Below are 15882 nucleotides of genomic sequence, written 5' to 3'. Positions count from 1 at the left end.
CAATTTCACAGTGACTAAGTTTATTTTAAATTTTTAAATAAAAAATTAAAATGTCACCACTCTTGTGACAGAAAACACAATGAGGGGTTGAAAGGTAGTTTCAGATTCAAATACTGGTGTGTTCCAGACATTAATTGCAGAATTCTGAAAAATAAAGTAGTGAAAACCAGTGGTCAGGAATCCCAGGAAAAGAAAATTGCTCTGACAATACCAACATCAAATTCTCCAAGTTGAAGATGTGCAAGACAAAGGCCTGAGGGAGTCCAAGGAACCCTTGAATAACTACAGATAGATGCTCATGAAGTGAAGGAGCTGAGATAGGGGATCTTGTTCAAATCTTGAAGCTTTTTCTTGCTGCACTGTACAAGCTGGCTTCACAGCAGGACAGGAGAAATGTGATATTGAGGGTTACAGGAGGTAAATGACATGAGCTGATTTGTGTTTCTAGAGTTTGTGAGACAATGTGCCACAAATTAGAATAAATAACAGAGAGAAAGATTGTATTGAATGTCTCTATCATTAGTCCATCTGAGAAGATTTGGGAGGAGGGAAAGAGTGAATGAGCAAAATTTTGAAGCAAAATTTCTAAAATAAAGGGAAAAGGCACTCCTATTATTTGTAATAATAAAATTTCTACTTTATACAGGTAATAAACATGCAATATTTCACTTACATTCAAGTAAAATTCCAAATCAGATAAGAGAAGGTAGAAATTTTGAAACAGTTTATATTCAATAACTGGAGAATATCCAATGGGTAATACATACTAATGCTAATTAAATGTCTCACAATGTTTAGTCTGCACTGAATGTGGTAGGAATACTTGGTTAAAGGATTTGTAAGCCCTAGTGCCCAAAAGTAGAGAGAGAGAGTATGGGGAATATTGTCTGCCATGGAGGCAGAGGGAGAGTGGGAAAAGGGGTGGTATGCCGGGGATATTGGTGGTGGGGAATGTGCACTGGTGGAGGGATGAGTGTTTGATCATTGTGTGATTGTAACCCAAACATAAAAGTGTGTAACTATTTCACAGTGATTCAATAAAATTTTTTTTAAAAAAAAGGATTTTAAGAAAATGTCTATGGGATTGGCTTGGTGGCTAAATGTGCTATACGGTTTCAAGTTCAAATCCTTGGCTGCCACATGTGTTCAAGACACATTTGATAGTTCCACAATTCAAGATCTGCTGTGATGGGAAAAAATTAGAGAAAATAAATGAAGAATTTTATTCGGATTCAAGTTAGTTTCAGTGTCAGAAATAGACTGACATTCCTTCCTCCTCTCGATTCATTTTGTCAAAGATTCTAAAATTCTATTCATTTATTTAATACCTATAATTTGTGAAGCAGAAGGTAAATGTAATGTGAAATGAGTAGTAATAATATCTAAGTGAATTACTTTTCTCAAAAAGATCACAATCAAAATAAATATGTGTAGTTTTACAGAAGATGAAAGTCTATAGGACAATCACAATCTGAATAACTTAATATATATTAAGCTTAATATACACATAGGTTTAAATATATATATATAGGTTTAAATACAAACTGATGATTATCACAAATATCAGCCTATTTGTGACTTGAGAGACTATTCAATTTGGTAAGAGGTAAGATTACATTTTTTCTTCTATATCATTTCGTTATCCTTTTCCTTGTCTGTGATGTAAGCTCTGAAGGAACAGAAAGAGGTTAGTGTTATTTTTTTCTGCCCTTTTCCTAGCCCTACTAAAACAGCATTTGATTTTAATTATGAGATAAACTGCTTAATACCATCAGATGCATTTCAAACAGTGATATCCTCTTAGCATCCTCATTTAGGCTCCTCTTCAACATATGATTTTGCTCTTCTGACTTTGCACATGACATATCATTGCTTTTTAGGCCTTCTACAACTATCACGTCCTAGAATTACTTGAAATGCTGGTGACAGGAGGAATCAGTTCTCAGATGCAATCACATTTTGATAAGGATAAGGATAAGTTCCAGGAGCCAATCCAAAGCAGTACAATTCTGACTGGAAGAATGAGGTGTAAGCTGGGGCTCCTGCCCTTGGAAGAAACCATTCTAGCAGATATTCAGGTAAGCCTTCTTTTACCATTGCAGTGTCAACACCTTCATCAATCTGAGTGTTTGAAGATGATACAGACAGTTTAAATTTCTAGCAAGACTAGAGCACATTAACAAGTGATTACAATAACAAAAAATAAGTACAATCTTATACACAGATGGCATTGTGTATTTTCCAGTGCATTTCACTTGCTATATTTATTCTTTTTTTAAAAAATTTATTTATTTTTAATTAGTGAATCACCATGAGGGTACAGTTGCAGATTTATACACTTTTGTGCTCATGTTTCCCTCATACAAAGTTCGAGAACCCATCCCTTCACCAGTGCCCATTCTCCACCACCAGTAAACCCAGCATCATTCCCACCCTCCCCAATCCCATCTCCCCCCACCCCACCCCGCCACTGTGGCAGGGTATTCCCTTTTGTTCTCTCTCTCTAATTAGGTGTTGTGGTTTGCAATAAAGATGTTGAGAGGCCACTGTATTCAGTCTCTAGTATACATTCGGCACACATCACCCTTCCCCTGCATGGCTTCCGACCACATTATACTTGGTGATCCCTTCTCTGAGTTGCCCTCTCCCCAGAATGGAAAGCCAGCCTCCAAGCCATGGAGTCAACCTCCTGGTACTTATTTCTACTATTCTTGGGTGTTAGTCTCCTACGCTGTTATGCTCTATTCCACAGATGAGTGCAATCTTTCTATGTCTGTCTCTCTCTTTCTGACTCATTTCACTTAGCATGATACTCTCCATTCCAATCCACTTAATGCAAAATTCATGACCTCCTTTTTTCTAACAGCTGCATCATATTCCATTGTATAGATGTACCAAAGTTTCTTCAACCAGTCATCTGTTCTAGGGCATTTGGGTTTTTTCCAGATTCTGGCTATTGTAAACAGTGCTGCAATGAACGTATAAGTGCAGATGTCATTTCGACTATACTTTTTTGCTTCTCTGTGATATATTGCCAGCAGTGGTATTGCTGGGTCACATGGGAGCTCAATTTCTAATTTTTTGAGAATGGTCCATATTGTTTTCCAAAAGGGCTGAACTAGTCAGCATTCCCACCAGCAGTGTAGAAGGGTCCCTTTCTCCCCACATCCTCTCTAACAGTGGTTGCTTTTGTTCTTTTGGATGTGTGCTAGTCTCTGTGGTGCGAGATGATATCTCATGGTTGTTTTGATCTGCATATCTCTGATGATTAGTGATGTAGAGCACTTTTTCATGTGCCTTTTGGCCATTCGTAACTCTTCCTTGGGAAAGTTTCTGTTCATTTCTTCACCCCATTTCTGATGGGGTTGGATGTTTTCTTCTTAGAGTTCAACTAGTGCCTTATATACCATTGATATCAACCCCTTATTTGATGGGTATAGTGTAAATATCCTTTCTCATTCTGTAGATAGTCTTTGTATTCTGGTCACTGTATCTTTTGCAGTGCAGAAGCTTTTTAGTTTAATGTAGTCCCATTTGTTGATCTCTGTTTCCACTTGGTTGGCCAGTTGCATGTCATCTTTGAAGATACCTTTATCTTCAATATCGTCGAGAGTTTTGCCGACCTTGTCTTCAATGTACCTTATGGTTTGTGGTCTGATGTTGAGGTCTTTAATCCATTTTGATCTGACTTTTGTGCATGGTGTCAGGTCAAGGTCTAAGCCCATTCTTTTGCATGTGGTTGTCCAATTGTGCCAGCACCATTTGTTAAAGAGGCTTTCCTTGCTCTACTTCACATCTCTTGCTCCCTTATCAAAGATTAGATGATCATACATTTGGGGATGTGTGTAGGGATATTCCACCCTGTTCCATTGGTCTGAGGCTCTGCCTTTGTTCCAGTACCATGCTGTTTTAATTGTTACTGCTTTGTAATAAAGTTTGAGGTTGGGGATGGTGATGCCTCCCATCATCTTTTTCCCAAGAATTGTTTTAGCTATCCGTGGGCATTTGTTGTTCCATATGAATTTTAGGATTGCTTGATCTGTTTCTTTGAAAATGTCATGGGTATTCTTGTAGGGATTGCGTTGAATCTGTATAATGCTTTGGGGAGTATTGCCATTTTGACAATATTGATTCTCCCTATCCACGAGCAGGGTATATGTTTCCATTTCCTCTTGTCCTCTTTTATTTCATGGAGTAGCGTTTTATAGTTTTCTTTGTAGAGGTCTTTTACTTCCTTGGTTAAGCTGATTTCGAGGTACTTGATTTTCTGGGGCACGATTGTGAATGCGATTGTTTTTTTCATGTCCCTTTCCTCTGCCTCATTGTTTGTGTATAGGAAGGCCATGGATTTTGGGGTATTGATTTTGTAGACTGCAACTTTACTGTATAAGTCTATTGTTTCTAAGAGTTTCTTAGTAGAGGCTTTAGGCTTCTCTAGATATAGTATCATATCGTCTGCAAATAGTGAGAGTTTGATTTCTTCCTTTCCTATCTGGATGCCCTTGATCTCTTTTTCTTGTCTAATAGCTATTGCAAGCACTTCCAGTACTATATTGAAGAGAAGTGGTGAGAGTGGGCATACTTGTCTTGTGTCTGATCTTAGAGAAAAGGCCCTTAGTTTTTCCCTGTTGAGGATGATGTTTGCCATAGGCTTGTGGTAGTTGGCTTTGACTATATTGAGGAAAGTTCCTCCAAACCCCATTTTGGTGAGGGTTTTTATCATGAAAGGATGTTGGATCTTGTCAAATGCTTTCTCTGCATCTATTGATATGATCATGTGGATTTTATCTTTGCTTTTGTTGATATGGTGGATTATGTTGATTGATTTTCTAATGTTAAACCATCCTTGCATCCCCGGGATGAATCCCACTTGGTCATGATGTATGATCTTTTTGATGAGTTGTTGGATCCTATTTGCTAATATTTTGTTGAGGATCTTCGGATCAGTGTTGAAGCATACATTTCTCTAATACCAAAAGCTAACAAAGACACCACTAAGAAAGAAAATTATAGACCAATATTCCCGCTATATTTATTCTTATAACTTCTGGAAGGCAGACAAAAGGTGTTATTATCATCCCTATATTCTTAACTTAAAAATATCCACGTCATGGGGCTGGAGCAATAGCACAGCGGGTAGGGCATTTGCCTTGTACACGGTCTGACCAGGGTTCAGTTCCCAGCATTTCATATGGTCCCCCAAGCACTGCCAAGAGTAACTCTGAGTGCGAGCCAGAACTAACCCCTGAGCATCGCTGCGTGAGACCCAAAAAGGAAAAAAATAAAATGCAAAAATATCCAGGTCACGGCCAAAGCGATAGTGCAGCATGTAGGGCACTGACCTTGCATGCAACCAACCCAGGTTCAATTTCTGGCATCCCTTATGGTACTGAGCTCACCAGAAGTCATCCCTAAGCACTGCTGGTCATGATTTCCCTCAAGAAGAACAGAAGAAATTTAAAATCAGCAGAGGCTCCTAGATGGTTATCAATAATTGTAATAGCTAAAATTTCCTGAGAATTTATTTTATCTCAGTAAATATTGAGCCTGTCTGCTTCCCACCACAACTTGTATGTCAGTAATATATATGGTAGACATCATTATGAATCCTGTTGATCATATAAAGAAGTTGAGGCCAAAAGTACTTACAAGCTGAGTACTTGGCTCAGACACATTGTTTACCAATGGAAAAGCAGGAATATTTCTAAGGTAAACTCTGCTGATGTACCCTCTGTTAGATAGTAACCCAAAGTTTTTTAAGCTTCATCAGGGAATTGCCCCTTTTCCTCCTCCCAAAGAAGCTTGTCATGCCCTTGCTCGCATCTCTAATTTAGTTAAAGTTTATCTTTAACCTTTCTCTTGTATTTTACCTCACATTGTCTCAGTTCTCCAAGTCAGTCTTGATTACTTTATAAGCCAAAACTTTCTGGTAATTCTGAATTTTGTAGTGCTTTGTACTTGAAGTGCTGTGTATTTGTACCTGCTTTTCTATTTTCCCTACAGCCTTTTTATATTTTACTACAGAGCAATGTTCTTTGGTTAAACATAGAAAGACCATTCATGCTATGCTCCTTATATTTGGTAGTTGATTGACTCTGAAATATATCTACTCCTGGTCATAATTACTTTGTCATAATTATTTGACTCAGTCTTCAGTTGCTATAGTTTCTAACACCCCAAAAGGAAGGTCTCACCATGAGACTGGGATGAACCCAGGGCAAGTGGCAAAGCTACCCCGGCATTGAAATGGGATATTCTCTAGAAAGCATAAATGCATGATCTTGATGTAAGCTGTTATAACTTAGGAGACAGGACCCCTATGGGAAGGACAAGCTGAACTGTCCTGAGGACTTAGTCTGAGAGATACTGCCGGAAGAGTAAACCCTATGTTTTGTGCTTCTAAATTCTAAATGCAAACAACTTGCCAAACATCTCTCAAGATCTTTTGGTCCTTTTCCCCCACCTGTGTCCCTAGATCCCTCAACTAAAGTTGACTTATAGCTAATTCTATTGACACACATATACCATTGTAAACTTGCTCTTATACCAGAGGTGTTAAAAGATTAACACTCCTTCCTTTTTGATGTATCATTGGTTTATAGAACAAAAAGTTCCTGGAGTACAGCTTCACACATCTATCTGTGCAGAACAGTTAAATTATCCACTAACAAAGTTCTAATGTCCTCATACTGGTAATAGGACCCCTACTTCCCAGCCCTAATCACCCCGTCTTCTTCCTCTCTGGTAACCAGTATGTTGTTTTCACAGTTATTTTTATTGTCTTTTGGCAACTTGATGCCTATAATTATTTATATTCCATATATTAAATGACATATTTTGCTTAAGATAATCATCCCACATTGTATTCAAATTATTGAGAATGACACAGATTCATCCACTAAAATACCTGAGTCCATTGGGTTTATATTACAACTTCTTTATCTCCTCTTTCATTACTAGGCATTTAGGTTGAGTACATGTCTTAGCAACTGTGAATAATGCTGCTATAAAGATAGAAATGCAAAAATTTTTGCATGTATGGGGGGAGGGAGCTGGAGGTGGGGAAAGGGGAGGCACACCTCTCAATACTCAGGGCTTATTCCTGTCTCTACACTCAGGAATCACTCCTGGCAATGCACTGAGGACCATATGGGATGCTAGGAATCTAACCCAATTAAATCTAACCAATCTCACCCAGAGAAGCCACATGCAATGCAAGATCCACTATACCACTGTACTCTCTGGTCCCAGTACAAATGTTTTTAAGTCTGTATAAGCTTAATTTAAAACTAAACACTCTAATTGTTTTGAAATTGACGTTTAGAACAGTCTAAATGTATAAGGAGTACAATGTTACCACACTGTGCCCAACAGGTTGACTAGACTCTTTCAACTTATTTCACTTCTTTTTGAACTGATCTGCAGTCAGAGTTTGTTTTCACTGGACATTGTCTATTCCCTTGCTTTGTTTCTTTATATGACACATACATTTCCTCATCCAGTATTTTATATACCATGGATAAAGAAATAATCCTGTGTTTGTCTTTTTTCTGGATTTCTTCAATCAACACGTCTTCCAGTTCCATCACATTGCAGCTAGTGGGCATAATTTTATTGTTCCTTGCAGCTGCGTAGTATTCCATTGTGTGTCTACTCCATATCATCACAATCTACTCATCTGTTGTTGGACACCTATGTTGATTCCAAACCTTTGCTATTGTAAGAGTGCAGCAATGAGTAATGGTGTGAATATGTTCTTTCTGGAGAATGCTTTTATATCTTGGGAGTAGATGCTCAAAAGAGGAATTGCTGAGTTGTATGGCAGTTCAATTCTAATTTACTGAGAACTCTTCAGACTGTTTTCCTTAGTATCGTACCAAACAACACTCCTATCAGCAGTGGAAGAGAGTACTTTTTGCACCACATCCCCACCAACACTGATTGTTATTTTTTGATATGTGTCATTCTCACTTGTCTGAGATGATATCTTATTGTCATCTTGATTTGGATTTTTTTATGTTAAGTGATGCATTATTTTCATGTGTTTACTGGCCATATAGCTGTCTTCCTCTGAGAAGTGTCTATTCATTTCCTTGTCCTATCTTTTGATAAGTTTTTGAATGTTTTGTTTGTTGCTGATCTTTGTGAGTAATTTATATATTCTGAATATAAAAACCTTTATTTGATGTGTTGAATATAAATATTACATTCCAGTTCAATTAGGTATCTTGGTTTTAGTCCATGCAGAAGCTCTTTAATTTTATGTAGTTCCATTTCTTTTTATTGTTGTTGTGTTGCTTTTGCCAGAAGTATCAGATCGTTGAAGACCCCTTTGAAGTATACAAATCTTGAAATGATATGCCTATATTTCCCTCAATGTACTTCATAGTTTTTTTTTCTAGTTTTCTTAACTATGTGGAGAAAGCTTTTAATTTGATATAGTCCCATCTAGTTATTCTTGCTTTTGTAACTTTTGACTTTGGAATTGAGCTTTCCTATACATCCCTCAGGTCTAAATCCAAATGTGAATCTCTTGTGCTTTCTTCTACTGGTGGTAAGGCTTTATATCTTATACCCAAATTCTTTTGTGTATAGTGTTAAATGGTGATCCTCGTTTTGCATGAGGGTCATAGAGTATCTCCAATGCCATTTGTTGAAAAAATTTTTTCTCTCTCTACTTACTTGGCTCCTTTGTAAAAATTAAATGTGTGTATACATATATGCATATTTATGCTATTTCTATTCTCTTCATTCTAGTGAACTAGATGCATAAGTTCCTTTGTGTCAGCACCAAAATAACTAAAAAATAGTTATATTAATGACTATTGCTTTGCGGTATAGTTTAAAATTAGAGAACAAAATATTTCCATTGTTTTTTTTTCTCTCAGAATTGTTTTGGCTATATAAATTTTAAAATTGCTTGTTTTGTTTATTCTTAAAATACCACTAGGATTTTTATAAAAATTATATTTACTCTAAAAATCCTCGGTTAATATAGGCATGTTATCAATATTAATTCTTCCATGTGAATGAATGTAGATATCTTTGTATTTCATAGCGTGTTTTATTAAAATTGCACTGTAGCACTGTTATCCCATTGTTCATCGAATTGCTTGAGTGGGCACCAACAACGTCTTCATTGTGAGAGTTATTGCTACTGTTTTTGGTATATCGAATACGCCATGGGTAGCTTGCCAGGCTCTGCCGTATGGGTGGGATACTCTCAGTAGCTTGCCGGCTCTCCAAGAAGGACGGAGGAATCGAACCCAGGTTGGCCGCGTGCAGGGCAAATGCCTTATCTGCTGTGCTATAATGTTTTATAATTTCCCCACAGTGTGTTTAGACTTTATTAAAAATGCTAATTTATTTATTTTAGCCTTTTTTATGCATTTAGCTTTTTATAAATTGAATTGCTTTGTAAAATCCCCTTTCTTCTAATTTATTGTCTGCATATAAAGCCTTCTTTTTTTCTGGTTTGGATTATTATTATATCTGTTTCTTCCTTGATTACTCTAGCTAGGACTTTATGTTGAAAATTGCAGTGAGAGGGAACATCATTGTTTTCTGACCGTAGGGGAGAAGTTTTCAATTTTCACCATTGAATATAATGTCACCTGTGGGTTAGCCATATATTGATTTTATTATGTTGAGATATTTTTATGCTCCCAATTCATTGTGTGCTTTAATTATAAATAGTATTGAATATTTTAAAATAATTGTCAGTGTCTGTTAATATTATCATATAATTTTATGATTTTTATATGAACTACTATACACTTTATTCCCAGTTACATGCTAGAATTTTCCTTAAATTACAATGATTCATGTGTATCTTTTAGGTGGGCCAATGTATTTACATACTAATGTCAATAGTAGTCTCATGATCTCATGATCTAAACAATGTGTTATGACTTTTCCTCCTTAATTCCAAATTCTTTCAATGAGAATTTTTTTTAGTCTTACTTAGTCTAGCAAAGATCTACTTATTTTTATTTTTTATCTTTTTAAAGAACCATCTCTTGCTTTAATCCATTTTTTATCCTTTATTTGTGCTTTTATTTTATTTCCATTCTATTTCTTAGAAATATTCTTTCACTCTTTCTACTGGCTATTAATTTTGTTTGTTCTTCTATCACTAGGCTGTTGGATATGATATTTGGTTGTTTACTTGAAACTTTTCTTTTTTGTTAGAGTAAACAACCAAATATCATATCCAACAGCCTAGTAAAAGTGGTATTTTACTGCATACCATAAAATCTGGTCTTCTATTCTTCATTGTCACCAGATTTTTAAAGAAAACAATTCTCTTGATGTCTCTGTTTTGTCAAAGAATTACTTAGTTTGATACTTCTTAGTCTCATCTTTCCTTTGTTCTTTATCCACAGGAGTCACAGAATTGAAAAGACTGTACTCTGTGGTTCTTATCAAACTCATATGTTTGAATCTGTTCCCTGCTTATAGTGTTCTGGTTATCTCAAGCTCAATAGCCAGATCAAGATAAATGCTTGGGACAGCAATCTATCACAGAATTGGACCAAACATGATGGCCTCTCAGAGTCTGTGTTGAAAGCCATAATGGCCAAAAGTAGAGAGAGAGTATGGGGAATATTGTTTGCCATGGAGGCAGGGGGAGGGTAGGAAAGGGGGGATGTACCAGGGATATCGGTGGTGGGGAATGTGCACTGGTGAAGGGATGGGTGTTTGATTATTGTGTGATTATAACCCAAACATGAAAGCTTGTAACTATCTCACAGTGATTCAATAAAATTTATTAAAAAATTTTTAAAAAATGACTTTTTGGAGAGGACTTCATATCCTAACTCAACTAGTTTTGCAGACATGTTGCTCATTCTTAACTCTTAATTATTACAAAAAGAAAACAGTCATAATAAAACAATCATGACCATAAGCCACATAATACAGAGATTCTTGAAAGTCAGAGTGACATAAACAATCATTTATTTAAAAATGCACTATCTTCTAATTTTAAAAATTCATTGTGACTATTTGGCCAAAGACCAGTTTCAAACATAGCCCCCAAGTCACTTGACACTGCTGCCATAAAAATATTTTGAAAAGATATGTACATGTTCCACAGTTCTACTATAAAGAAAGACAAGTAACACTCCAATAATTTTTTATTATTGCATGATTACTATGACATTACTTATCTTCTCTCCCCAGCCAAGAGAAATGTTTGGACAATTATTCTGTGGCTCATTAGATGCATTTGGAATTATGTGCATTGGCCTATATCGCCTTATGGATGAAGAAGAAGATCAAAAAGATGATCAAAAAAGGGGAGTATGCTAATTTGTAATATTCTATACCTGCATCCAAGTATTAAATATACTTTGAACAACATGGAAGAAAAACCCAGAATATAGGGTTCACAGTTGCAAGAATAATATAAGGAACATAAATAACAATGTCAAAACAGGCAATCGTATGGTTAAAATTCAAATAGTAGAGGAGTGATATCTTTATCAATGAAAATTAGAAAGTAGACCCTCAAATAAAATGAGGTTCTTTTGTAACTTTCCTCATTCATGGCTATGCAAATTTAAAAAGCTAAAAGTCATTATCCATTCTAGAATAATTTTCTTGTTTATTGGTAAGCTCAGTGAGTAAATATTTAGTATTTCTTTAGTCACTATACCTTATCAATATAAATTATGGGACTTTTTGTCTATATTTCTTCTTAAAAATGTTCAATATGATAACAGCAGTTAAAATAGAGGAAGTGTATATAAATAATAGGAGGGGAAGTCAAGGGTCAAGAGAAAGCATAGTAATGCAGGTTTAAACTAAGATTGTCACATGGGAATGGACTCTCTTTCAAGTGAAAGGGAGTAACTGAAAAATTATATGAAGTAGTAATAGTTTCACAAAATCTGTTCCAGAAAAAATATAAAAGGAAGACAAATAATAATTCAAAAGAAGTGTGAAGAGAAATACATTTCTTTGCTTGTGAGAGAAGGAAGAAAATGAATGCATGCCAAGAAAATATAGCCCCACGTGAGAGGCACGCTTAAGGGAATTTTCATCTCACACTGGGATGTCTCAGTAAAGTACAGGCATTTCCATATAAGAGAAGAGAGAGAGGAAATATTAATAGAGGGTCTGTTGAAAAAGAGGGAAGGGTTCAATTTAACAGATGAGTTGAAAAGAGGTTTATGTGGGTTTGTCAAAGCAGTTCAAGACTGTGATATGAAAGGACACAGGATCAGAAGGTCCTGGTGAAGCTAAGATATTCTTAGGATAGTCTCAGAGTAAGGCAATGAGAGAAAAATCATGGACAAACAGGATCAGAGAAGTACTTATTGATTTGTAAGAATTAGGATATTTGGGCGGCCATAGAGATAGTTTAGGGATTACGGTACTTGCTTTGCATGTAGCTGACACTGCTTTGATCCTTTGCACTGCACAAGCTCCCCCAAGCACCTGGTCACGAGCCACAAGTTGTCCCCGAGCACTGCTGAGTATGGCCTGCCAACTTCTACAGAAAAAAAGTTTAAGAAATGATAATTTAGGGCATTTAAGAAAGTATAACTTCAAGTATATGTCTAAGGGAGAGTTCTGGATGGTAGAAAGAAAAGAAATGTCTGGATGTTGACACTGAACTTCACAGAATCACAATCACCTAAGACAATGAAACTCAAGCACAAGAAACAAAAACAAAAACAAGACCAAGTTTCAAGTTCTAAATAAACAGGGATATGGTAGATGACATATATGAGTCAAAAGTTAGGGTGCTGTCACTGTAGAACATTAAGGCAGTGTGTGATTGGAGTAATATTTTGGAAGCATCAGCACTTGGAAATGTGCTTCTCTAATTCTATTTATCAACATCTTTGAAAATCTTACAAATTTTGGAAATTGGGAGAATGTGTAGCCCAGAGCTGAGAGTATCAGAGAACGAGATTGTATTTCTCTTTGAACAGTAGAATATTATTGCATTAAACTTTGTTTTTTGAAATTGATAGAAGTTGCAGGATACTTAGTGAGAAAAATTAAAGTAGGAAGTTGTTCATTAAAGGTTGATAGTGAATTGATATGTTTAGGAAAAAAGATAATTATTTGAATTAACAATAAAGAAGTACAGGATAAAAATTATGTAAGGATATCCTGATTCAATGTTTTGACATGGTCATGGTTGTGTTGATACAATGCACATTTATTGAGGATTTTCTTTGTGCTTGGTAACCACATCACACCCTGCTTTTGTGGTTGCCCAAGCCCCAAATGGTCTGTAAGACTCATGCACATTCACTAGTTGTTTGCCACTCTTTTTTGTTAACTAAAAAGAACTTCAGTTTAGCTTCATTCCTTTTCTTTCTTAACTAAACAATGTTCAGTGTGAAAGTTGGTGGCATAATCATTATTGTAGGTAGGACAAATACCTCAGGAGTGCATGAAAGCTTTGAGTTTTGAAAACTGTAGCTCAGCATTCTGACAACTGTATCTATTGATGTTGTGGATATTAAAGAGTAGAGAGACTATTAAAGTTGAAACGGCCATTAGAAATAAGTCTAAAACAGTTCTTTCCTTAGCCTATCAAAATGCTGAGAGACAGATGCCGTGCCTGAGGCCAGAGACAGTTGGTCTTTGATTCAGAGATCAGTTCCTGTCTCTAATGCCTTGTCTGGGGCCTCTCATACTGACCACTGATTAGAAACTAACAAACTGAAACAACAACAAAAGTTTATTTTCATACTCCCCCCTCCACCCCTACCCTCCTCCTCTGACCTCCTCTGCTCACACAATGGTTTCCTTATTCTTGCCTTTGTCCACGCTGTCCCAGCCAAAATGCTCTGAAGTAATCTTTGAATTTTCTTGCAGGTTTGTGATCACCCGGCCCCCCAACGACTTTATTCTGCTGCCCTCAGACTTCGTGTTCTGTGCCATTCCTTTCAGTGTTGCCACAAAGAAGGAAAACGAGTCCGTCAGTCTATATGAATATCCAAGCTCAATCGACAAATCAGAATTTATAGATCCATTTCCTTCCAGAATGAGTTTCATTGAAACTAGGACATACTCATTGCCGAATATAAATATAAAACCCAAATCTTTACCTGTAAGTAAAAGTAAGTAATATCAACTCAGGATGGTGAACTATAATCCCTGACACATGCCGGTGATCAAGGGGAAGAAAGTGAAAAGCAAATCTAGAAATAATTCTCTTTGAGTATCGAAGTCAACCTTGACCTGTTGATATACTCATAAGTTCCTAGCTCTTTATTTAAAAGTCATCCCCAGAGATAATGACTTTGAACCAGAAAAACGAAACGAAATCACGCCCATCTTAGTGCCTGGTGCTTAGTGGTTGACCAGCAAGTCTGTGCTCTTTGGATAGATGTGAAAGTCTGATCTTAGCACACTGGATCTGGTGTAACGAAGAAACATGAAAATGTATCTGTGAAGAAAATGAATTTCTCTGTGTCACTTGAGCACAAAACAGAAAAAATAAAATTGTGTTAAAGAAGCCCTTCAGTTTTTTTGAATTCTTCCAGTCATAAACTATAAGACTATTAAGATAAAAATGAAAAAGACTTTGTCACAGAAGACACAAAATAAAGTTCCTTGAATCTAAAATCTTACTTTTCTTATCTTCAAATAGGCAAAGGGTAAGCTAGTCCATACTAATTAGCTACTACACTATCTACTTTATCTACTTTTGTTTTCAAGCTGTCTTGCCAATGTCCCTGTTTATAAAAGGTGAGAAAGACCAGTTAGCGATATATTGGTTTTCATTTATAACCAAGAATTTACATATAACCAAGAGCTAAGAACCAAGACAGATCCCTAACATGAGAATGAATGTTAGAGTTAAGGGATAAATTCCCTGGTGAAGCAACAAAGAACTGATTTTCTCTGGTAGACTGAAATGCATAACTTTCCGAATTCTCTAATTCGAGAGAAAACATATCAAAAAAATTAGAAATATTTTTCAGTGATCCAAGAACCTTATATTCAATTAAAGCATTTCACCTGCACTGCACTGTAGCACTGTAGTCCCATTGTTTATTGATTTGCTCAAGTGGAGAGGACACTCCACTCGAGCAATGTCTCCATTGTGAGATATTGTAATGTCTCTATTGTGAGACTTCTTACTGTTTTTGGCATATCGAATATGCCACGGGGAGCTTGTCAGGCTCTGCCACATGGGTGGGATACTCTTAGTAGCTTGCCAGGCTCTCCAAGAAGGATAGATAAATCAAACCTGGGTCAGCCGCGTACAAGGTAAATGCCTTACTCACTGTACTATTGCTCCAGGCCTATTTTATCTAGGTCAACTTTGCTAAACAGTAAATAAAAGTTCAGTTTACACAACTGGTGGTCTTATTATCATGAGCATTGCAAGTGAAGCTTCCTTTCTTTTATCTATTGTACTCCTTGGTTCTTGGCTTTAGGGATCACTACAGTCACTCTACTAGTGCTCAGGAGCCATCAGAGTTGCACCCATCAGTACTTGGTACTCACTGGGCTATGATTTCTGAGTAATGAACTCAGGTGCAGAATACACATCCTAACACTTTAAACAATATCCCTAGCCCCAGTAATTCCTCTTTTGGTTATAGACAGCAGCATAGTGGAAGGAAGAAAACAGAATGTAAGCCAAAGTTCTATGTTTTGCACAAACAATATTCTTAATATTTTAACATCTGTCTGATTTGGTCTTTTACTAAGAATAGTGTGTCACAAATAGGGTTAACAGGCATAAAAATAACTGGATGGGGAGAGGACTCTGGTAAATTTAAATTTCAGATAGGCTATGAATATATTTGTATCATGTGTGTCTACATTATTTTGCTCAGTGATAAAATTCACATCTGAACCTGATTTGACTGTAGCACTTATAAATATCAAATGGCTGGAGCA

The 15882-nt window shown here is 36.3% G+C and overlaps 1 protein-coding gene across 1 annotated transcript in view; it reads left to right on the top strand.

The window, feature by feature from the left end:
* Positions 1 to 14323, top strand: part of KCNU1 (potassium calcium-activated channel subfamily U member 1) — a 204294-nt gene extending 189971 nt beyond the window's left edge. Inside the window, exons 29-32 of the mRNA XM_055128431.1 lie at positions 1881 to 2078; positions 11185 to 11293; positions 13839 to 14087; positions 14250 to 14323. Of these exons, the coding sequence (XP_054984406.1) occupies positions 1881 to 2078; positions 11185 to 11293; positions 13839 to 14087; positions 14250 to 14323 (630 nt within the window). The remainder of the gene's footprint in view (positions 1 to 1880; positions 2079 to 11184; positions 11294 to 13838; positions 14088 to 14249) is intronic.
* Positions 14324 to 15882: the final 1559 nt, after the last annotated feature.

The sequence above is a fragment of the Sorex araneus genome, chromosome 1 (assembly GCF_027595985.1).
Source record: "Sorex araneus isolate mSorAra2 chromosome 1, mSorAra2.pri, whole genome shotgun sequence".
Taxonomy (NCBI): domain Eukaryota; kingdom Metazoa; phylum Chordata; class Mammalia; order Eulipotyphla; family Soricidae; genus Sorex; species Sorex araneus.
This window is presented reverse-complemented; position numbering and strand designations above follow the sequence as displayed.